This window comes from Syngnathoides biaculeatus, chromosome 6 (assembly GCF_019802595.1).
Source record: "Syngnathoides biaculeatus isolate LvHL_M chromosome 6, ASM1980259v1, whole genome shotgun sequence".
NCBI classification, from domain to species: domain Eukaryota; kingdom Metazoa; phylum Chordata; class Actinopteri; order Syngnathiformes; family Syngnathidae; genus Syngnathoides; species Syngnathoides biaculeatus.
The window spans coordinates 11,288,707-11,312,394 of record NC_084645.1 but is presented as its reverse complement, the minus strand read 5'-3'; the positions used below and the strand labels follow the sequence as shown (position 1 = coordinate 11,312,394).

At 41.0% G+C, this 23,688-nt stretch overlaps 2 protein-coding genes across 9 annotated transcripts in view; both read left to right on the top strand.

The window, feature by feature from the left end:
- jph3b (junctophilin 3b) overlaps positions 1 to 14,649 on the top strand; it is a 74,344-nt gene extending 59,695 nt beyond the window's left edge. The window contains exons 5-6 of the mRNA XM_061822491.1: positions 2,823 to 3,802; positions 14,075 to 14,649. Of these exons, the coding sequence (XP_061678475.1) occupies positions 2,823 to 3,802; positions 14,075 to 14,155 (1,061 nt within the window). The 3' untranslated portion in view covers positions 14,156 to 14,649. The remainder of the gene's footprint in view (positions 1 to 2,822; positions 3,803 to 14,074) is intronic.
- A 5,324-nt stretch (positions 14,650 to 19,973) lies between these two features.
- zcchc14 (zinc finger, CCHC domain containing 14) overlaps positions 19,974 to 23,688 on the top strand; it is a 48,941-nt gene continuing 45,226 nt past the window's right edge. For 3 of the 8 annotated variants that reach the window (XM_061821424.1, XM_061821420.1, XM_061821419.1), the window contains exon 1: positions 19,975 to 21,323. In XM_061821424.1, coding sequence (XP_061677408.1) covers positions 20,829 to 21,323 — 495 coding nt within the window. In that variant the 5' untranslated portion in view covers positions 19,975 to 20,828. Of the gene's footprint in view, positions 21,324 to 23,688 lie in introns of all 8 variants that reach the window. The other 5 variants (XM_061821425.1, XM_061821423.1, XM_061821426.1 and 2 more) reach the window with 3 other exon arrangements.

Below are 23,688 nucleotides of genomic sequence, written 5' to 3'. Positions count from 1 at the left end.
AAAGAGCCTACAACTGAGTGTAGGGACTTTGAATGTTGGGACTATGACAGGAAAACCTCAGGAGTTGGTTGACATGATGATCAGGAGAAAGGTTGATATATTGTACATTCAAGAGAGCAAGTGGAAAGGTAGTAAGGCTATAGGTTTAGGAACAGGCTTTAAATCATTTTACCATGGAGTAGTTTGGAAGAGAAATAGAGTCGGGGTTATTTTAAAGGAGGAGCTGGCTAAGAATGTCTTGGAGATGAAGAGAGTATCAGATTGAGTGATCAGGCTGAAATTTGAAATTGAGGGTGTTATGTACAATGTGATTAGCGGCTATGTCCCACAGGTAGGATGTGACCTAGAAGTGAATGAGAAATTCTGGAAGGAACTAGATGAAGTAGTTCTGAGCCTCCCAGACAGAGCGAGAGTTGTGATTGGTGCAGATTGTAATGGACATGTTGGTGAAGGAAACAAGGGTGATGAAGAAGTGATGGGTAAGTACGGCCTCCAGGAAAGGATCTTTGAGGGAAAGATGGTGGTGGACTTTACAAAAAGGATGGAAAGTGCTGTACTGAACACTTTTTTTTTTCCAGAGGAGGCAGGAACATAGAGGGACCTACAAGAGTGGAGGTAGAAGCACGTAGGTGGATTATATTTTGTGCAGACGATGTAATCTGATTTAGGTGACTGACTCTTCGGTAGTGGTAGGGGAGAGTGTAGCTTGACAGCATAGGATGGTGGTGTGTAGGATGACTCTGGTTGTGGGTAGGAAGATTAACCCTCTGTTAACCAAGCAGGGTTCCAGGTTATCTGAAATTGTACAACACTGGTCAGTAATGGCAAATGCCAAGTCGGTAAACTGTAAAAGGGGCCCTAATGTACCATGTGCAAAAATGCAACATGGGTCAACAGAGGGTTAAGAAGACAAAGGTAGAGCAGAGAACCATGTGGTGGAAGCTGAGAAAGGAAGAATATTGTGCGGCCTTTCGGAAAGCGGTGAGATAGGCTCTCGATGGACAGGAGGAGCTCGCAGAAGACAGCCAAGGGTCTCTACAGGTTGGCCAGACAGAGGGATAGAGATGGGAAGGATGTGCAGCAGGTAAGGGTGATTAAGGATAGAGAAGGAAATGTATCGACTGGTGCCAGTAGTGTGCTAAATAGATGGAAAGAATACTTTGAGAAGCTGATGAAATGAGAGAAGAGGAGGCAAGTGTGAGAGACCAGGAAGTGGCAATGATTAGTAAGGGGGAAGTTGGAAAGGAACTAAATAGGATGAAAAATGGAGCAGGTTGGATAGGATTAGAAATTAGCTCATTAGAGGGACAGTTAAAGTTGAATGTTTTGGAGACAAGGTTCAAGAGAGCAGACTTCGATTGTTTGGACACGTCCAGAGGCTAGAGTGTGAGTATAATGGTAGAAGGGTGCTGAGGATGGAGCTGCCAGGGAAGAGAGCGAGAGGAAGACCAAAGGTTGTTGTGAGGGAAGACATGAGTGCAGTTGGTGTTAGAGAGGAAGATGCAGGAGATAGACTGACAAATATGACATGTTGTGGCGACCCCTAACGGGACAAGCTGAAAGGAAAAGAAGAAGATGTCATTGGATTTTTGTAATGTAAATTGAATGACTCAATAAAGGTTGTTAAAAACTGGTCTACAATATTTAATGGGTTCTTTACCTTCCTTATGAATTATTGGATCGCTGATCGTTCCCAGAAGGCCCACAGGTTTAGATTCAAGGACATCTGTATGCTTTTAGTAACTGGTGCGAGTAGATCTTTAATTTTGGAAGGCGTGGTTAACCTGAAGATAGCTGGGGTAGGCTGCAGCACGTCTATGATCCTAATGAGGCTCTAATTGTGGGGTTTTATTATATTTGAGCGATGACATCACCTGTGTATTTTTTTTCAGTCGCGTGTCTAATTTCTCCATTATGGAGTTCATCAAGCCAGTTGGTATTATGATTGTTGTTTATGTGTGAGGTTGTCAGAGTCTCTGAGAGTACTGTATCTCATGGTTCTGCCGATCCAGCCCAGGCTGTGCCGTTCCTGCATAGTCGCACTGATTAGGAGGCGCACACCTGCGCCTCATGCTGGCTGATTGACTCCGGTAGATATAGGACCCAGGGGACGACTGGTCTTCGCCAGATCGTCGCAACTCATGCCCCGTTCCTGGACTCCTGTATCTCTGATCGTGAACCCGTGTGTACCGACCTCTGCCTGTTCTCCAACCGACCCTGTAAGCCTGACTCCTTTGACACTCCTGCCTTTTTTTATTGATCTACCCTGCCTGCCCGCGGACCTGCTCTCTTTTTTTTTTCTTTTGAGAGAATATTATAATGACTAACGAGATGAAAGTTGACCGTTTTGTAAGGTGTGTGTCTTATTACATCTGGTGTAGATGTAGCACAGCATTTCAGAAAACAAAAATCATGCCAAAACTCAAACGTCTTGGGCTGCTTAGCTCCTTCAGGACTTGGGCAACTCGCTGTAATTGATGAGCCATAAATTCTGCATTCACAAAATAGTTTCATCGTATTTGTCTCCCTAACGAATTAAATTACAATTTAAAAACATTATTTTAAGTTCACTTGGGTTACATTTGTCTATTTTCATTTGTATGATTAGCTTCAACATTAAAGTGGGTAAAGTATGCAAAAATATAACAATTTGAGCAGGGGGCCACTACTTTTTCACAGCACTTTATGATTCCTTGCTCACTAAAGGGCTACTGAATTCTGAAAATATCAAATGCTCAATTTAGACTTACTTCTTACTTTCTCTTAGGAATGTAACAAACAAACAGCTGTGCTAACTTTATGGTTTTTTGTCTCTTTTGCAGGCATGGAGGTGCAACGTCCCAAGTGTCAGGTGTCCAGCGAGGTGGAGGGTGAGGGCTTGTCGAGTAGTGCTGGAACTGCAGACAGCCCCGACCTCTATGTGAGGAGCACAGGCTCAGATGACCCCTCAAATGCCACACCAGATCTCAGTCCTCCCTCTTCCTCACCTCCCCACAGTCCTCCCGCCCCAATTCGGTCATCCCAGCGCAGCAAAAGTGCTCGTTTCCACCGGCAGACTGCAGTCGACCATGGAGACAGGGTGAAAGAAGGAGGAGAACGAGGTGAGAAGGAGGGGTCTGGAGGGCAGACAGAAATCCAGGTGTTGATAGAGGGAGGTAATAGGGAGAGTGAAGGTGGAGAAGGACAGGTAGAGTACATGCGTGCAAAAAGCTGGAGTGAGGAAAAAAGGAAAGGGGTGTTCCACAAACGAGGAGAGGGGCTCAGCGGACAAGGAACAAGCAGGACCAATGGACATAAACACAGCTCCTCCAATCACAAGTCTTGGGACCATGGCTCATCTAATCATAAACAAACCAGGGGAGACAGACGGACAGAGACATTTTCTTCTGCCTCTTGGACATCTGGGCATAGGGGGGCGCACAGCAGGGGAGGACGTCTTTTTGAGCAGGACGAAGAGAAAATGAGCAATTATGAAATGGAGATGAAGCCTTTACAGCCCAGAGATTCCACTACCCACAGGCCCCATGGCTACGGGGAGGAGAAGCACGGGCACAGTCATTCTCACGGAGAGGGTCGCTCACACACATTGCAGCGACAGCGGCATAAGAACCGAGACGGGAGAGAAGGAAGAGAGGGGAAGGAGGGCAGGGAGGGTAAAGACCAGCTAGAGAGAGTACATCTGGCCGACAAGGTGGATTCTCGGCCTATACGACGGGATCTGACCCTCTCTCCCCCTCTGAAGTCCTCCCCCATCGCACCTGAGCACCAGGATCAAGGTCTCATACAGCGCAAAGCCCACTCAGTAAGAACATTGCACTTCCGTACACACAGCAACAAACACAATTTTAAAAGCAGGTCACACAAATTATGTTAAAACACTTGGGGTAAATAGATGAAAAAAACTTCATTTACTCATTTACTACTCGGAGGATGACTGGTAAGCACATCTCCCTCAGAGTTCTGAGGACCCGGTTAAAATGCAACCTCGCTTGTAAGGAATTTGCATGTTCTCTTGTATGAGTTTTCTCCGGATTTCTTCTCACATTCCAAAAACATGCATGGTAGGTTAATCGAGGAGTCCAAATTGCCCCTTAGGTGTGAATGTGAGTGTGAATGAATGTTTGTGTATAAGTGGCCTTCAACTGGGTGCACCCTAGTTACAATATTCGGTACGGAAAATAGATGCATACAGTAGATGCAATATTTTTGTAACACTTTAACACTCTTAATTATAAAGTGGTTACAGCTGTACAATATTATTGTTGACCTATAGTTTACAGTGGTGTAGAACTGCAATTGATAATACAGTACAACTTTTTTTTCAACATAGCTAAATGATGGTAGCATAGTGGATGAGTCTGCGTCACAGTTCTGACTTTCGAAACATATATTCCTGTGTTGAGTTTGTATGTTTATTCCGCACTTATGTGGGTTGTTCTTGGGTACTCCAGATTCTTCCCATATTCCAAAAACATGCTTCATAGGGTTGCAGGAAAGCTGTCACCGGGTAGGAGGCAGGGTACACCCTGCACTGGTTGGCAGGCAATCACAGGGCACATGGAGACAGCAAAAATCACACTCACAACACACCTCAGGGCAATTTAGAGTGTCTAATTAATGTATGTTTTGTGGGAGTGGGAGGAAACCCACACAGCCACAGGGAGAATATGTAAACTCCCCAATGGCGGGGCCGGGATTTGAACCCCGGTCCTCAGAACTGTGAGGCCAACACTCTACAGCTGTGCCACTGAGCTGCCGTTTTCTTCTTTACACATTATAGTGTTTATTTATTTGTGAAATGTAAACTGTTGAACACTGGATAATTTAAAAATATTTTTTTTTCTACACCTGTTGTACCCTAATGAGGACAAGCGGCAAAAATGTAAATGGATGGATGATAAACATTCACTTTAGTCATACTGTACTGAACAGCCTGCAGGACATATTGTAGATATATGAGCCACTTTTGGTTCTACACTAATGCCATGCAACAAGTCCTATATCAGATTTTCATCACTGTAAGCTTCTGTGGTAGGTGAAAAAAGGGGGAAAAAATGTGAGATTAGATTGTCTTTCACGATGCCAGTTTGAATTCATTCATTCATTCCATTCATTCATTCATCTTCCATTCCACTTATCCTCACCAGGTTCACGTGGTGGAGCCTATCACAGCTATCCTCGGGCGAGAGGCAGGGTACACCCTGGTCGCCAGCCAATCGCACAGCTTGAACTGTTCTATTTTAAATCATTATATCTTAGAATGTCGGTTTAATGGCAAACTCTGATTTCTAAACCTCAAAGTTTAAAAGTTCTGAAGTAAAATGTATGACAAGTATAATGTATGACAAATAGCTGTCACAATATCTTTGTGATGGTGGAAAAAGAGAATGGACTTCAGCACGAGGTCCTTTCAAGCAATGTGGGAGGAATCCCAATAAACATTTTTATTTTCAAAAAAACTCAACAAAGGCCCCAAAATTCATATTCAAAGTAACAGAGAAACAAAACACTCGCTGCAACAGGACACATGACAAACCTTAAATGTAACTCGTAGAAACCAAGATCTGACAGACTTAACAAGGCAAGGAAACCAAGTACGATACATGCAAATGGATGGGACAATAAAACACACCTAGACAAGACAGGAGTGCATGGAAGGAACTAATTGGTGGACATGAGGTAGCGTTCCAACAAGAACAGTTGGACATGAAAACCAAACAAGCAGACAAGACAAACACGAAACAAACTAATCAAAATCAAGTCATCAAAATGGCAACTTCATTTCAGTCTTGCAAAACTTCAAGTTTAACTAGAATTAGCTTTCCACCAACTAAGAAATCTTTGTAGCATTGAAAAATCTAATTACCTAGTTAAATCAAAAATACATTCATTTTAAGGCTTAATTTGATCCTTAGATTCTAATTAATGAATCTCACTATAGTAACCTACACACTTGGGCTATGTTTACACTAGTGTTGGAAACGATCAGCCTGATACGACCAAATATCCATTTGTAAAGGCGAGAGACATAACTGCATTGGTAGGAGACTCCATAATCAATTTAAAAAAATCTGCCAGGAATCCTTTGATACATCAGTTGTAGGCTTGTGGACAAGATATCCCGAGGCTAGGAATCGGTTGCCTGAAGGTTTACTGTTTGCATCTCTTAAAACAAGCGCGGAACCACTCACACTATGCGCAGTGGATGTAATGTTATGCATGTAACTAAAAAGAGCAGTGGTGGGCACTACCAACACTACTAGTTTAACTACATTTCTCCAGAGCATCAATAGTTCAAAATCAAATTGCTTTTTTAGTTGTTAGGGTTTTTGGTCATAGTGATTGGAAAGATGCTAGATTTCCCCCAGCAGTTATAAACATTGAATGCAATTTAATGTTACATACCTACCTCAAATCTAGCGGTGAAATGTATGCCACAGATTGTAAACATGCAGAAAATATGGCAAAGGTTGGTACATCTTTACAATTTTCATGGGCTATATACCTCTGCCAGGTAGTGCTTTTTCTTGAGTTTATTTATTTATACAGTATGTGTTCCAATGTTGGTGCTTTGCTACCCCAAAAAGAAACTACCAAGAAGACACAACCATCTACTGTATGTCCCAAAGCCAACTGCTAGTTGGCCCAAGATAGCCATCATGACTTAAATTTCAAAAGTCAGTACTAGACAACCTGCACTACCAAGTAAGTTTCAATTTCTCTTAGTATACCCTGGATGTATCTGCATTATAACCCTCCAGCATGAAGGAGAAAAATCAACACAGATTCTACTTTCGGCCAAGGTAGACTTTCTGGTTGAAGTTAAGCATTTTAAAGCCCGGGTGTCATCCCTATAAACATTCTAAAATAGATATTGTAATGAAAAATACATAGAACAGTATTCACTTCAATGTCTATACGAAGAAAAAAAAAGTGAGCGGAGAGCGCATCATCCATGCACAAAGTTGCGCAATTGAGTGTCCCTCGACATCCAAGTGGTTGCCATATTAGTAGCGTCCTCTGTCCTTGACGTCATCGTCACTTCCGCCATTGAAAACGCGCAGTGCCTGCTACTATAGAAGCCGAACAACAGAGATATTCGCATTTTTCCGATGCGCCTTCTGACACCGAAGCTCTTTTCGAAAAGGACATTTCCACACAACCGAGTGAAGTTACCGGGCCGAAAAGGTTGTTTCGAACGCTCAGGGCAATATTACACTATTGTTTCGAGCCATATTCAGATGATATCCGATCACAGCCAAACCGCATCCCGTCCGATCCACTCCCGCGGCAGAGATGAGCCATCGTGGCACATCGCAGCCGGCCGGTGTGGCTTATGAGAGAACGAAGCGGTGCTGGTTTAGCCACAGTCGAGCTGGGCCGCTTTATGCGTGGATGCGACTGAGTAATGCATTCTCGGCTGGTTTCTTCAGAGCCGCCCCCGTCGTCGCAAAGCTCGATGTGCAGCCTTTGCAGGAGCTGTGACCGCCGAACGTGGCGCCTCAGCCTTGGTGGCATATAAGGAGGAGGTGGAGCCTGGCTATGTTGCTTTTAGGGGTATGTTCAAAGTCGCCGCAGTACTCGATGAACACTATCGAGACATTGTTGGATGGGTGACGCGCACATCGACACATTTCATACGCGGATCTTTTGTTACGTTATGAGAGACACCGATTACGCGGTCCACCCCAAACAATTTTTTTTTTGAACTGTATACACACCTACCTGTTATTTGGAAGCCACGAAGCTCTCGTCCTCTGCACCCGTGCAAAACATTTTTCACAACAAACAAGGTCTCTTTCAAACTTATGAAGGGTAATTCCATTCTCCCGAGTGTTAAAGCAATTTCAAGCAATGCAATGAGCCGGCATTTTGGGTAACACGAAGGAACAACGACCAACCTTCCCGGAGGTAAAACTAATGGAAAAAACGAGTCCACTCGGGGGCGCCTCTGTCCTGTAAGTCACTTCCTGCTTCTTCTCGAAAACAAATCCCTTGAGAGGATTTTCATGGCGGGAGTTACAAAAAGCTGTATACGTCAAAATCATGTTTTGTGGTGAAAAAACACATGGGACCATATTGGCTGTGGGTTTTTCCATTAATAATATCCCAAAAATCATCCGTTTGACGACACTTGACCTTTAACCTTAAAAGGAAGTTTTCCAGAGGAAGAAGAGGCAGTCAAAATGATCTCTTTTTGTGTAATAGCTTTTTCTACAGAGCCCCTAAAGGGACATGAGAAAAAAAAAAACAACTGGTTTGTCATTGTAATGAATATCTTTCTAATTGTAATGAGTAACTTTGTCATTGTAATGCATAACTTACTCGTTGTAATAAATAACTTACTCATTGTAATGAGTAACTTAGTACAATGAGTAAGTTACTCATTGTAACTCACGAGTAAGTTACTCATTACAATGAGAGTGTCGAAAAACGGCTACCTATGGGTTGTAGCTTATTTGCCTGCGAGTGGTAGCTCCTCAGGTAGTCCTAGCTTATTTACTTGCTAGCGGTAGCTTCCTGAATAAGGAATAGGGGTCTTTTATACATGCACACATGCAATGGACTAGTTACTCATAACAATGAGAAACTCCCTGATTACAATGAGAAACTCCCTGCTTACAATGAGAACGTTTTTCATTACAATGAGAAACTTACTCATTACAATGCGAAAGTTTCTCAATACAATGAGAAATCAGTTTTTTTCCCCCCAATGTCCCTTTAGGGGCTCCATGGTTTTCAAATAATCCATTTGAATTTTTCTTTTGTCGGAATGTAATTTTGGAAGTAGTTGAAGGAGGGACAGTTCGATTTTGGTTCAGAAGTCATTTGTTATGGTCAATATGAATAGTGAATCTGGATTCAGAAGGCAAGTTGGAGCCCTAGTGTGCAGATACAGTTTAAAACACCGTAGTCACGATGGTTCACTTTGATATCATTAGTCTGGAGAAGACTGACCCTGAGTGGTTTAGTGTAGTAGCTCGTTGGTTGCTGGCTTCCATTACATGAACCTGCTTACACACAGCCACGTGCGCGCGCACACACACACACACACACACACACACACACACACACACACACACCACACACACACACACACACACTCATGCACGCACACGCATACAGACACAGAGAGAATCACACCGCTCCTCTCTGTACCTTAGTAACAGCAGATTGGCAAAGTAGGCCTTCCTCCCAGATGCCCCCCCATTGGTTGACTAGTGCTCTGTTGCTAGGGAACAGCTTATGCCTTGTTTCGACAGCGGCCAATCGGTGAGTGGGTGACAGTAACAGCGGTGGAGGGGAGTAGGTTGAGGTGGGCTGTGTGTTTGCAGCTGCAGAGAACCAAGCAGGATTTGTTTAAGGCAGGTTCACAGCACATACAGTTGTTGTAGTACTGAGACAAAAAGACAGAATCCTGCAACAAACTAGCTACTTTTGCACTCCACTTGCTAGCACTTGGTTAATTAAAAATTATTTATAGAGACTTCTTGATGGCTCCTTAGTGGTATATTGTCTGTGCAAAATATGGTCAACCTAAATTAAGAAGGAGGCGGCACGGTGGAGAAGCATTGGCCTCACATTTCTGAGAACCGGGGTTCAAATCCCCGTCTTCCCTGTGTGGGTTTGCTCCGGAGACTCCGGTTTCCTCCCACATCCCAAAAACAGTCATGGTAGGTTGTGAGTGCGACTGTTGTCTGTCTCCGTGTGCACTGTGATTGGCTGGCAACCAGTTCAGGGTGTTCCCTGCTTCCTGCCCGATGACAGCTGGGATTGGCTCTCGCACTCCCGCGACTCTCATGAGGATAAGTGGAAATGGATGCATGGATAAATTAAGAAGTGAGATGGTAGCAATGTGTACTGGTCGTTGCAGAGACACCAATTCAGACGTTTACCGTATTAATACGATCAGCAGCTTGAGTGGATTGTGTCAACACTAATGTGCAATTACCTTAGTGGGATCTTACCTGCTAGTAGAATACGGAACTGTGCCCCATTTTGTTCAATGACTGATATATGGCAAGTTATATATTTTACAGTAAATCTCCAAATCATTCATACACGCGTCAATCTTTAAATAAAATTGAATTTCTTAAGCGGAATTGTTATCTTTTGGCTGGTAATGACTGAAGTTACACAATACAGCAAGATGTTGTAATAAGAGATATACCATAAAAGATTGATTATTTGTATACATTTTGATCACAGATTCTATGTTAGATATGTTATCCATACTTTACTGTCTATTTACAGTAGGTGCAGTGAGCCCTTGCCTATTCACGGTTCACCATTTGTGGCGCCGCATATTTTGGATTTTACTCTCCAAGTTTTTTTTTTTTTTATATTCTGTATTTTCACCATCATACAGGTCTTAAATTCTCTTCTAAACCTAAACAAAATGAGGCACTACATTTGACATGATGCCCTACAACTTGGTGCCTCTTATGTGCACACTGAGCTCCAACATTTCCAAATGTTATCATGTGACTTAACCAACAAAGCACACTTAAACACACTGGTAACACTATGAGCATACATACTAGCATGTGATGGCAGTTACAGAGCAGTAAGGATCAATTGTATTTCACACCTATAAGCAGAGGAACCTTGCACACCGCCTGTGTAGGCTGGTCATTACTGATAATGTTGAACACACTCATTATGTCACATCGAAACTAAAATTATGCATTGGGAGCGCCGCAAAGCATGCTGGGAGAAGTCACTCAACAATTGTGTACATAATGCTGTCCATTTTGGAAAAAATGGAAGACTTTCAAGTCCATGTTTTGGTTGTAAAAGTATGGTACATATCAAACGTGGGTTTGTTAATACTGCATTATTCGCGTATTTTCATTATTCGCGGGGTGCAAGGAACATAACCCCCACGAATAATGGGGTAACACTGTATACAATTATCTAAATGTATAGTTTAGTGTATCGTGTATATTATGTCCAGTAATATTATGGATATTTTCAAAATGCAAAATGGAAAAAAAAGAAAACAACAATGGTAATAATTTTTTTAACATCTGTCTCAAATTCTTTTGCCACTTTCTCAATACCCAGCGTGTCATGTCTGTGGTCAAGAGACTGTTTAACAGATTTTGAACTTTAACTCCCTGCAGTTTATCCAACAAAAGTAAGAAAGGCATTTTATACAGACAACTTGGGTCTTGATAGAAGGTAAGGTAATATCTCTCGAGGGTTGCTTTTGATTTGGCTTGTCCGAAACAATGTCATAACAATTACCAATCGTAATATAGCTTCTGCTTAAACCATTGAGTGGGCTGTTCTTAACACATTGGTGACCTTCTTTTGCTGTAGAATGTCAAGCTGCCAGATTTACCCACTGACACTGTGAACTTGACTCTAGTAAGCACATTTTCTTCATAGAGAAACCTTATAGCTGAGAAGAAAAGGGAAAAGAATTATTAAAGTGTCAGCAACTGCAGCCAAAATGTGAATACAAAAAACTAGCATATGGTTGGACAATGTGAGATCCAAGGCCTTTACCATGATATAATTCCTTTTCCACTTTGAACCTGTTATGTATTATACTGCACTGTACTACTCATTGTGCTTCTGGGTAGCACAGTTATCTTGCTGAGTAGCTGCAGAAAAAGCAGTCTGTCAGATGGATTTCATCCACCTGTGGCGTGATGATGTGCCACAGGTCTGGGATAAGCCTATTATAGGGTTCATCAGCAGAAACCTCATTACCACATTGCAACAATGTTTCAATAATGCTCCTTTTTCTCAGTGGGTGTTAAATAGAATTTTATTTTTTTTGTTGCATGTATACATGTCTGTACAGATTGAGGAATATTTATTGCAGACGCAGGAGCATACAAAACAAGAACATGCAATTATTAAAAGATTAAAAATACAAAGGAATATAGATCCAACATACATTAAAAATGTACATATTAAAATGTATACACACTATTGCACCTACAGTAGTATTCAAAATGAGAGGAGTCCAATGCGACTAACCAGATTAATCCACATTTTCACTATATTTTTTACTGCTACCTCAAAACGAGTTACCAGTGGGTGCAGTAGATTATCAGAAAACCATATGATGTTGCTCACCATGCAGAGAGAAATAATTGTTCTTTCTATATGTAAAGAGATGAAGCTTACACTGCCCGTGTAGGCAGGTCATTACTGACGGTGTTGTACACACTCACGGAGTCACATTGAAACTAAAATGATCACAACACAGCAAAGAGAATATCATAACTAGCAAACAATAAAACAAATAAAAGAATGACTCATAAAATACAAAACAAACACCTTAAACGCTGTTTACATCCTCCCAGCATGCTTGGTGAAACTAAGGACCTCTTTGGTGCCGTTTCATTGGGAGACAGGTGGTCTTTACAATCTTTGAGAATACATGATTTGTATCTTTTCCTGATAAACTATTGGGTTTGAAAGCTCCCAAATAATTAAATCACATGGAATGAGATTTGAGTATCTTCCAACCTACTTCAAACTGGACCACCCAAAACAATCCAATCACTTGGAAACCACTGATCTACAGTAACCGTTGATGCAGAGCGTGCGTTTTAACAAGTTAAATGATTTCCTCTTACAGCATGTTAACATATGTTTCAGGATTAACATTTTTATCAACAAAATTCTGTCACCACAGATCCTGGTCCAGACCAATAATTTATCACCACCTTGGATTTTTTCAGAATCATCCAGTGAGGATAAACCAATGATTTTGCTGATTAACCGCATTCTTTTTCATTGTCAAGTTGCATTCACGCGACCACTTCATTAGCTTCCCCTTTGTGTGAGTGCAACTTGTTTCGATTTATGCAAATGTTTTTTGAGTATATTAAAGATAATAAAATCAAATGTTGATAACCATATGCATGGAAATTTATGGGACCCGATGCATAAAGAATGTGTGATATACTTATTGTTAAAGAAAAAAAAGTGATATTGAGTAACTTTATCTTTGCTAACCAAATATACCAAACTGTACTTTTTGGACTCTGTGTGTCAGGTACTGTACGTTGTTGCGAAATCAAACCAAACTCTTGCATCAATAATACCATTAGTCACCCATATGGGACAGGTGGTTAGAAACACTGCCCTTCACCTGCGTGACCCGAGTTGTCAGTGACCATCTGCAGATGTGTCATTGAGCAAGACATCAACTCTCGCGATTACATTTTTTTCTTAGGATTTAAATTCAGTGGATCCTTTATAGTCTAATGCCACTTGAGTGGTTTGGACCAAAGGTTTCGGGATATATTCTGTATGTTTGGATGTCACACAAAACTTGGAAGCTCTGCCTGATAAAATAAAAAGCAAGAAAAAGCGGTGATGCTCATTAAACAAATATCCTTTCAGTGATGTGAGCAGACTAAAGATTTTGGAAAAAGAATTCAGCATCACCTTTACGTTGCCACTTGCTTTCAAACTTAAAGATGAGTGTTTTGACCTGTTTTACTTGTTCCAGTGATTCTTCTCTGGTTCCACTTTACTTTTAAATGTGACAACTAACGTTGTTAAAATGTCAGTTGTGTTCAATTTAGCTTTACCATAACTCAGTCCCGTTTTGCCATTCTTCATCAAAGTTAAAATTAATTCTGTCACTTTTTCAGATGGAACATATTATTTCTGTTTCCGTTATTTCAACCTGCATTCTGGAACAGGTTTCTTTGATATTATGTTGCTGAGAATGTATTAAATAATTTTTAATTTGTCATGCAAATCAACTATGCAATAGGACAGCTCCAGAATCCCGAGTTTACAATGGTGAAAACTGAACACCGTATGTTATGTATTATGACCTTTAAACATTCGGTAGTGAGGGTTTCTAACACAGTACTCAGACGACCATTCCTCTAAGTCTACAGATGTGTGCAATTTGGTTGATGAACATGAAGATGTGTGTCTGAGAACACAGCTGTGATGGTTGTCATCCTCCTTTCATCGGAATCATGTCTCTATTTTTAGCAGTGTGCAGGTTACATACATTCCATTTATGAAAACACCTGTTTTTTGTGTGTCATTATTTACATGTGAGCCTTTTTGTTTGTCTCTGCTGCAGGCCTACAGCGTTATCCTGGTTGCCATGGTGATTCTTCTCAACATTGGAGTGGCTGTTTTGTTTATCCATTTTTTTAGTTAAGAGTAGCACTGTTTTCAGAATGAGCCTACACATGCTACCACCATAAACATCTAGAGTTATTATGAGGGATCTGCTGTCCCTTTGTGCTCCTGGAAAAAAAATGACTGCAGCCACCGAAAGAGGACATTAAGGGGTAAAATCCAAAAGATTTGGGCTCAAGATGGCAGCCGTTGAGGTGACAGTGCAGTGCAGAGCCCAATGAATGTAAGAAGGATACACCAGCCTAGGTAAATGGGCTGCATATGACAGTCCAGAAACTGAACTAAAGTGAGCTTCAATAGTTCACATCTTCACGGAAACTTGTCTAATTCCCAGGCCCTGGCGTTATAGCAAGTAATGCCTGCTTCCATTGTCTGGAGACAAAATATATATGAACTTTTTCATCTTCAAACCATAGTTTACAACAGATTTATAAAATCTAATTTCTTGATGAACATTTTCTTTCATGTATAATATGTTGATGGATATATTTATTTTGTAATCCCTGCACTTGACTCGATATGACTCCCATCTTTTTGGTTCTTTCACCTGCCCAGGTGTTGTTACTGATGTCGTATTTCTTTAATCTCTGTCAGGAGAGCCAAATGTACGGACTGAATCACAGCACGATTCTAGATAGACTCATGAATCTATGTAACCTGGGCACACAAACACACACACACCACACACACACACACACACACACGCACACGCACACGGACACACAAACACACACACACACACACACTCATGCCTCCCCACCCCCCACCCCCATCCCACTCCTTCATGCAGTAGCATCTGTGTGAGCCAACTGCATGTCTCTGGTGTGCCTCCACAAAGCCATTGTAAGTTCGCAATGAGTAGAGAACATCTCATATGGGCATGCTCTCTACTCGTCCACATCCAGCCTACCACCATTTTCTGGCAGTGATAGTTGCGCTGTCTTTTCCTCCTACTTTTTCCCCACCTCCACGATCAACAATCATTAATCTGTGCTTCCTCTGGGTTGGTGGTAGTTCAGGACAGACACTTGTTGTACAACCGTCAGAGGTGTTTAGAGACAATACTCAAGTGCATGTACCACTGTGGATCCAACAAAACAAAATCCATCCCAGCTGACATTTGGCAAGTGGCAGCCTACAACCAGGACAGGGCCCCAACCAGTTGAAAGGCAACAATATAGACTAAAGGTACTCAGTAGAAGTTTAGGGATATTTAGCTTTTGGGAGAAATTTCACAATGAGGTTTAGATTTGACCTACAAATTTTTAAATGCACATGTCCAGGTGTTATTTTTGTGCAACTTGCTTTTTTCTGACAAGGAGCTGAATGCCAAAATTCACAACAGGTGTTTAATCCAAGTATTGAGTAATACGTTTCCTGGTTCCATTTACAGTTCGTTTTATCATGCTGTTCCCATTTTGACATCTTGGGACGAAGACGATTACTAAGACTTTAAACAGGATGATCTCACATGCAAGTGGCCACCGCACTTTGAGTGTCATCAGAATCTTTATTCTTTTTATGAATATGTGTGTGTGTGTATATATACATATATACACTATTTATGTTCATATATATTTTAGGTAAATTCCAAACATTCGTTGCAAAACATTTGATTGGTACGCAATTTCCTGGTGCATCGATTATGCCAATGTACATGTTAGAGCTTGGGTACCAAAATGGTGGAAATGGTTGAAGCAGCATTGCTGGGACTGACGGGAGGTAAATTTGATATTTAAAAAAAAAAAATGATGAAATCCTTGATAAGTGTCATTTTATGCAAATTGTGAAAAAAAGAAGTTTTCACACTACCAAAGCGCTACAGCCCTCTGACATGCTGCAACTTTTCAATTGCGATAGAGAAAATATTAATATTCATAATATTCTAAAAGAAAATGTCATAAAATTCCCCTTTAACTTTAGGTTTAATTTTGGGATAAGGGATAATTTAGAGGATTTTTTTCTGATATTTTGGATTGAAACAGGTGGCACGGTGGTGGAGCTGTAATGTGTAGTCTCCAATCACTAAAAAGTATAAGGCTGGTGATCAACAGACCTGAAGACCCTGTGTGAAAGGTCATGTTGGGAGTGGTTTTTCAAACCCACTCATTAAGTCGTCTGTGGATAGAGCTCGTGCACCTACGTCATAAAATCAAGTGACATTGCCATATTGCCGGTCAAACAAAACATTGTTGCAAGTTAATTCCGTGTAGACGAAACAAAAATGTCTTATAGCACGACATCCAGTTTTGTCCAATGCCGTTAAACATTGAGAAGGTGATAATAAAAAAGGGTACGATGAAAAATTAGAGACACTTGGCATAAAAGACCCATATTTAATGCCGAAGTTGATGTTTTCGCCAATAATAAAGTTGACTGTTAATTAGCTTCTTCTTGTCTTGGACAACTGGATCCACACATGGATCTGGTGAGTAAGTCGTCGAGATTTACACAGAAAAGTTTGAAAGCGTATAAAAGTCTGGACACATACAAATACTTTGTTGCTGGATCTGTTCTCAATCAGGAATAAATCTCACATAGTGATGGACCCACTCAGATTTTTTCAATACAAATACCAATATTTAAATAAATGACCCCTGGTTTTACACAAACTTGCATTCATTAACTGGGGGGGAAAAAAAGAGGACAGCGAGTCGACTCCTCTACATGGAAGCATATCGCTGCCACACGTAAACCTCTCTGCAACAGACGGTTTATTTACTTATTCAAATGAGTCAACATGGCATTATAAATACTTCTTGGTAATTTGAAATTGAGAATAATTCCTACCTGAAATGAAGTGATCGCTGCACAGGCATGTGTATTTGGTTGGGCACCATCCATCCCGTTTAATTGCTGACATCCATCAATGTTTTCTGGTCTTTTCAGCTGGTATTCTATAGACCCACAGCACAACAGGTCTCAGGCATTGTGAATGTTCTGCTCTGGTTCAATGTCTCTCACAATGTCGAGCAGCTCTGTTTGACTGGTAATATGGCGCCGTGAAAACGGTGACGTCACGTGCACGAGTTCTATAGGACACTGTCGTTATACTGCTTTCCCTCACTATAATGTGGTTCACTTTTGTGGTTTGGAAGGGTTTTTTTTTCATATACACACTGCGCATATTTTGCCATATTGTGGGATTTTGTAGGTATGCAGTAAAATATTTTGTGTTAAAACAAATGCTTCCTTTACCTAAATTTAAGATGAAGATGAGTTTTCAAAATATAATTTTAATTATGTTCTACTGTTAGGTCATACGGAAAATTTTAATAAAATGTTTCAATCTTTTAAATTCAAACTTCAACATCAATGGATCAAACGCTAAATTTTACCTTTCAGCTCCTTTTTAAAAAACACTAAGATGTGCAAAAAAACCAGACATTGAACAGATGGACACATCGATTCAAAGGTTTAGAGAACGTCGAATGAGTTAACCCGTAAAGTTTTTAGTGCATCGGTGAGTAGAGTACTGTATCTGTCATAATTGAACCTGCAGATGGTGATAAAATGTATACCAGCAGATGTCTGATGAAATACGTCAACACAGTGCTCGCTTTCGTGGTCAGGAATGGATGTGGAGTAATCAATTCATTAAAAATTCTATCGATTGTGAAGAACAGAATGTTGATCGCGTATTGAACAATTGAAGTAAGGTGGAGTGATTTACTTGGCTGCAAGAGAATGATCTACTTCCACTTTAGTGCAGTAATTTGTGAAGTAAACAGCTGTGGAACATTCTGCTACATCCACGAAGACAACAGCAGTTCTATTGGGCAGTATTACTCTGCAGTGAACATCACAACCATTGAAACAGTCTGAGAGAGACATTCCTGTTACATTAAAAAGTACAAAGATCATTATCCCCCACCGACCCATACCCCATACTTCAGAGAGGAGATTTTGTCAAATCCTAATGCATGCATGCCTACTAATGCCATAGTTTTTATCATCTTTTTTAATGGCTCTGCATAATACTAACAGTACATCTAAGTTAAAATACACATTTATTACGTTATGTTGTGGTTTTAGGCGTACTGGGGTTGGATAATATTCCAAGCAGGGTGGAATGAACTCCATTAATGCACAACTGTCTTGGGCCGCCATTATATTTATTTTTGCAAAAAGGTAGCAACGAAATTCATGAACGATGAATATCCAGATCCATCCGTAGCCCATGGGGTATCACTCTTCGGTTTTGTGGAAATTGTTTTTGTGATTTTTGCACAATCTTGTCATTGTACTTCGTTATAATGCAGTGGAACACCCAGTCGAGTTGTGGCCTGAGACATCCGCACCAACTGTAATGTGGTTAAATTGTTCCACGAAACAATGACTAGGTTCAAAGTTAGGGTTATTAATTTTCAACATGATTAAAAGACTCAATGACAGATGGGAAAAAAGTACTTTAATGCAGTAATAGCAGTCACTAACTTTCATGATTGCATATCTCTAAAATCCTTCTGGCAGATCAGCCACTGGATTTGTTTGCATGTTTGCATTAATGAAAGTTCATAGAGTGTGGAAACAAAAGTTTGGGCATGCTCCTTTCATGATGCGATTAGATATGTGTCCCCTGCCACTGGCAACAACTTCAGGGGACAGTGAGCTACTGTCGTTTTTCTGACAGACAACATTGCTCTCATCTCATTTCTGTCATTTCTGTCATCTCCTTGTATTGAAATCATAATGCGGACATTATTGTTTTCTTTCATCTGGGTCCCAAATTGATAAAGGTTCTGCTGTTTGTCGTCAGCCTGGTGATGATGCAACTGATACACTGCAGCATGTTACAGCATGCCGAGCTCTCTCAGTAGTTTGAATCTTTATTTCCTTCCCCTGTTTTCTTTATTTCTGGGAATTACTCTGTTTGGATTTTGTTTCACGTGGAGAAAAGAATTAAAGTGTTTAAAATAATATGACTATTGGAAATTGTATTTTTTCCTGTACGCATCCTTATCGTAGAAGGAGTGGTACAGGTTTTTGATTTAGAGGGAAGTGCATGGTTAGTATGACAACCAGACCGCATTCTTGTTGAAGTAGACCTAGGTGCTGTCAATCATAGGAAAACCCAGAACGACTGTCGATAAAATTTTGAATTAAAACGGTGTAACGAACGTTCCAAAATTGTATTTGCCAAACTAACATTTTCATTCCGACGAATTCCCAAGTGTTACCGCGTACGTTTAAATATAACGATTTGCTGCCATCTACTGGTTTTGAAACCATATTGCAGCACCACTTTGAATTCACGTTTTAATTCGAACATGCACATCGGTCACACGAGTGAAATGTGTTAACGAAAATATTATTTGATTAATTTAAATGAAAATAGAGGAAAATTACGTCAGTTAAACGTATTTCAATCATGTGCAAACGCAAATTGGTAGTTTTTTTTGTGCAGCTCCGAAAACAACAAACAATTTTCATATAGTATTGTATTGTATAGTATTGAGAAGGGAATTGAAAACTACGGTATATATATTTTTTTTTCTCTAAAAAACAGATGGAACAAGTCCTTCATAGGTGGATGATTAACAAAGTTAAAACGTGGATGAGTTAAATGAAGACGAAAATGTTAAAATCGTAGTAAAATCGATACATTTCACAAATGGATTTTAACTTTTGAGATCTATCTATCTATCTATGCTAATGATGAATTGTATCGGTTATAGTTTCATTAGGATTCAATCAACAATTATTTCATGAAACAGTTTATAAAATAACGTGGATGTGAAATGCTTTATTTTACAACTGTTTATTTAAAAGTCTTTCCAATTCCACCATAATGTTCTGTGCCATATATATATAAAAAGTAATCGTCAAGCCGCCAGAGGAAGAAGTGTAGCTTCGATACGCGTGTTACTGACTCAACAGTAAAAGGCAAACAACAACTGACTGATTTCAAATGACACTTGACTGTTGCGTATGAGCGCATGCGCTAACTGATCTTTCCGCTGTCCACTGGGCCAATCATAAAGCCCAAATGATTGCAGGCACAACAACGAGCCAATGGAGATGGGGGCTTGGTAGAAGTGGGCGTTTCTTGAAGCTAGCGTCGTCTGATGTTATGCCCAGCTGTTATTTTTTGTAATGTATCTCAGGCCACGGCACGATGACGAGTAAGACAAAAGAAACACTAATTCATACAGTGGTGGCGTCCTTTGTGGTTTTTCGAAAAAGTACTTTTCTGCGGCGTTGTTTCGTAAGGTAACGTTATTTCCTCCCGTTTGCTCAGTTGCTATACAAGACAGTACTTCCTTTTTATACGTTAAACCTATAGGCACGGTCTCCGGGCGACTATTAATAATAATAACTGATATCAGGGTGTTTCGAGTAACTTATTGAATGGAAGTAGCAGGCAGTGGCTGTTCAGAACACTTGGCTGCGACTGCTGCTTGTTTGTCGGCTGCCAGTGTAGCTGAGGTCCGACCGGCGGAGGGGGACCAGGCGGAGGGTGTCCTGAACTCAAAATCGAAGACTTCAAGTGGGCGAGGGGACTTTTCTTCTTTTTATTTCATTTATTTATGTATTTTGCGGGGGAGGGGGGGTGACAGTGTCACCCCTTCAGTTCACTTGTTAAGAGAAACAGTTGGAGTTTGAAGCAAAAAAGTAACTCTCACAACTTTGCAATTTACTCTGACGGTTTTCTTTTGAACTTGAAACCCACTGCGAGTGGATGTGTGAGTATGGTGGAGAGTCGGACCCATCTCCAGAGGGAAGGAGTTTACCGCTGGTTCTCCTCGCTCACCTCTGCCCAGCGAGCTGAGTTCCTGTGTGGCCTGCTGGACCTCTGCGTTCCCATCGAGCTTCGCTTCCTCGGCGCCTGCCTGGAGGACTTGGCCCGGAAGGACTACCATTCGCTCCGGGATGCGGAGATCAAAGCCAATAACCCCACCGATTTATCCGGGCTCACCAATATCACGGACGAGGCGGTGCGGAGCAAACTGCTGGTGTCCCTCGCACTGCTCGGCTCGGACAACCGGGAGGCAGCGGGGGTCCTGTACCAAACGTTGACGCACATAGACACTGTTATCAACAACTACGGCCTGGCCTTAAATGACGGAATTACCGAGGAGCAGTTTCTGTTGCTCTTTACAATGGCATCAAACCACCCGGCTTTCAGCTTCCACCAGAAACGGGTTCTCAGGCAGCAACTCGGCCAGATCCAGGACGTCCTGCAGGTGAGTGCCAAAGTGTGCATCTGTGGCCCTCATGTGTCTCTGGAGGGACCACAATGTTTGTCGGAATAACAAAGCTACAATACAGTCATGGAATGTCATAGACAAAATCAAACACAGATGTTCATTTCAAAAGAATCTCTCACAGACAGGCTGTCTGTTGATTTTTCTGTAAATGTGCATTCATTTCGATGTGTGGAATTGGAGCCTAAATTGCACTTAAGTGTGATTGTGAATGCCGATGGTTGTTTGTTTCTATGCGATTGGTTGGCAACCAATTCAGCGTGTATGTACCCCACCTCTTGCCCGAAGATAACTGGAATAGGCTCCAGCAGTCCCGCGACCCTTGTGAGAATAAGCACCTCAGAAAATGGATGGGTGAACGTCATCAGATGGTTCAGGTGTAAGTCTCATGCTATGGTTGGTGAGTGTGTGTGTGTGTGTGTGTGTGTTACAATACCCTCTAACAGATTAAAAACATCCTCCATTCCACTTATTTATTCATTTATTTAAGACCGATTTTTCTGTTCATTCGACTGTCTTAAGGTCCTGATTTGAATATCTAGCTCACAGTTCTGAGGTTGAGGGATTGAATCTCGGCTCACACTTTCCTGTGTGGAGGTGGGATTCTCTCCCCTTGCTTGTGTTGGTTTTCTCCAAAAGGATGCACATTATTGTCATTTTAGACTCTAAATTATCCATAGGTGTGAATGTGAGGTGAAATGGTTGTTTGGTGACATGCGTCCTGCAGTTGGCTAGTGACCAGTCCAGGGTGCAACGCCACCTCTTGCCCAAAGTTGGGTGAGATAGGCTCCAACTCAACCATGATAACCCCTATAAAAATAAGTGCTACAGTAAATGGATGGGTGGACGGATGGATTAATTGAACTTCTTGTACACTGCAGGTGTTTTGGCCATCACCTGTGAACTCGGGAAGAAATACACAAGCCAATACCACACCACCACTCAAGAAGAGACTAAATTCAGTGGATATTTTAGCTAATTAGAGGAAATGTAGGGTTACGCAGAGTACTTAAGGTGTTTATGATACCAGACTGAGGAACTACATTACACTTCAGCATGTGTGCATGACTTGCATGCTGTCTTAAATGGCAAATTGCAGGTTTGCCAGTCAATGACAGCCCACCTGTTAGCACAGCAGACCTCAGTCGTGTAAATTATGTGTTTGGTGAAAGCTGCTGGTTTGATGGAGAGCAGGAAGGTTTTTGGGATGAGGTGAGGTTGATAACATTCTTTTTTGGTAATCTAACTGCAATGGAAATATTTTTGTTTCGTGTTTTGTAGATTTTTATTTATTTATTTTTGGACTATACAATGAGTTGATAGCTGGAATCCTATCCATTCTATCCCAGTCATTAGCTGAATTTGAGTTAGAAGCAGTGTAAACCCAGTACGCTGGGTGTGTCAGTCAATTGCAAAATACATACGGTAAGTAACCGGATTCACACCTATGGACAATTTAGTGTCTTGAAATGAAGCTAACATGTACAAGGGGATCACGTGTAAACTCCACATAGAAAAGCCAGAACTGGGATTTGAAGCTTAGGTCTGTGAAGCGGGCTGCTAAATCACCAATGCTACGTGTAGTTGAAATCAATCATGGTAAAATGTTTTAATTAGCCAAGTCATAAAATTATAATTGAAGCTCTAAAGTTTGAACACAATCCGTTTTGGGACCATGGTCAACCGCCAATGTTTGGTCCGACCCACTGAAAATGATGGAAATATCCCATGCAATTGTTTCTGTCATAAAACCCATTATTAACGCAACAGAAAATTGGATTTCATAATTATTTTAACATGATTAACAGGCATACAAAACAGTAGGTATAAAGTTACCTCAGTTCCTATTGTGAAGACAAAACAATAAAACAGACTAATGACAAAATCAATATGTGAAGGTGGTCTGCATATCAATCCTGATTACTTTTTAACCCTCTTAAGTGTAACATTAAGTGTAAATAAAAGTTTCCACTGTAAAATGCATAACCTCCTCATTAGTGATGATGTGTTGTGAAGGTAGAGTCGTACTGCTTATAGATTCTAAGCCTAAGAACATGAGTCATGTAACTTCTTGTGAAAAAGGCCACCTAAAAATATGAAAGATTTTTGCAAATGTGAGTTAATCAAATTACTTTCAGCTGGTTATCATGAAAAGACTAACCAGTCTGTGTTTTCATAATGAGGTTTGTTTACCGCATCCATCGTTTAAAGTTTTGCACTGTGTAGTTAGGTGAGGTATCAATGCCTAAGAATAATTACCGGGGGCGTAGGCGTGCCGGCTGCAGCTGTGCTTGCAATGGTGCTAAACCCCACAGCGACGGCTTGGGAAATAACATGTAATAAT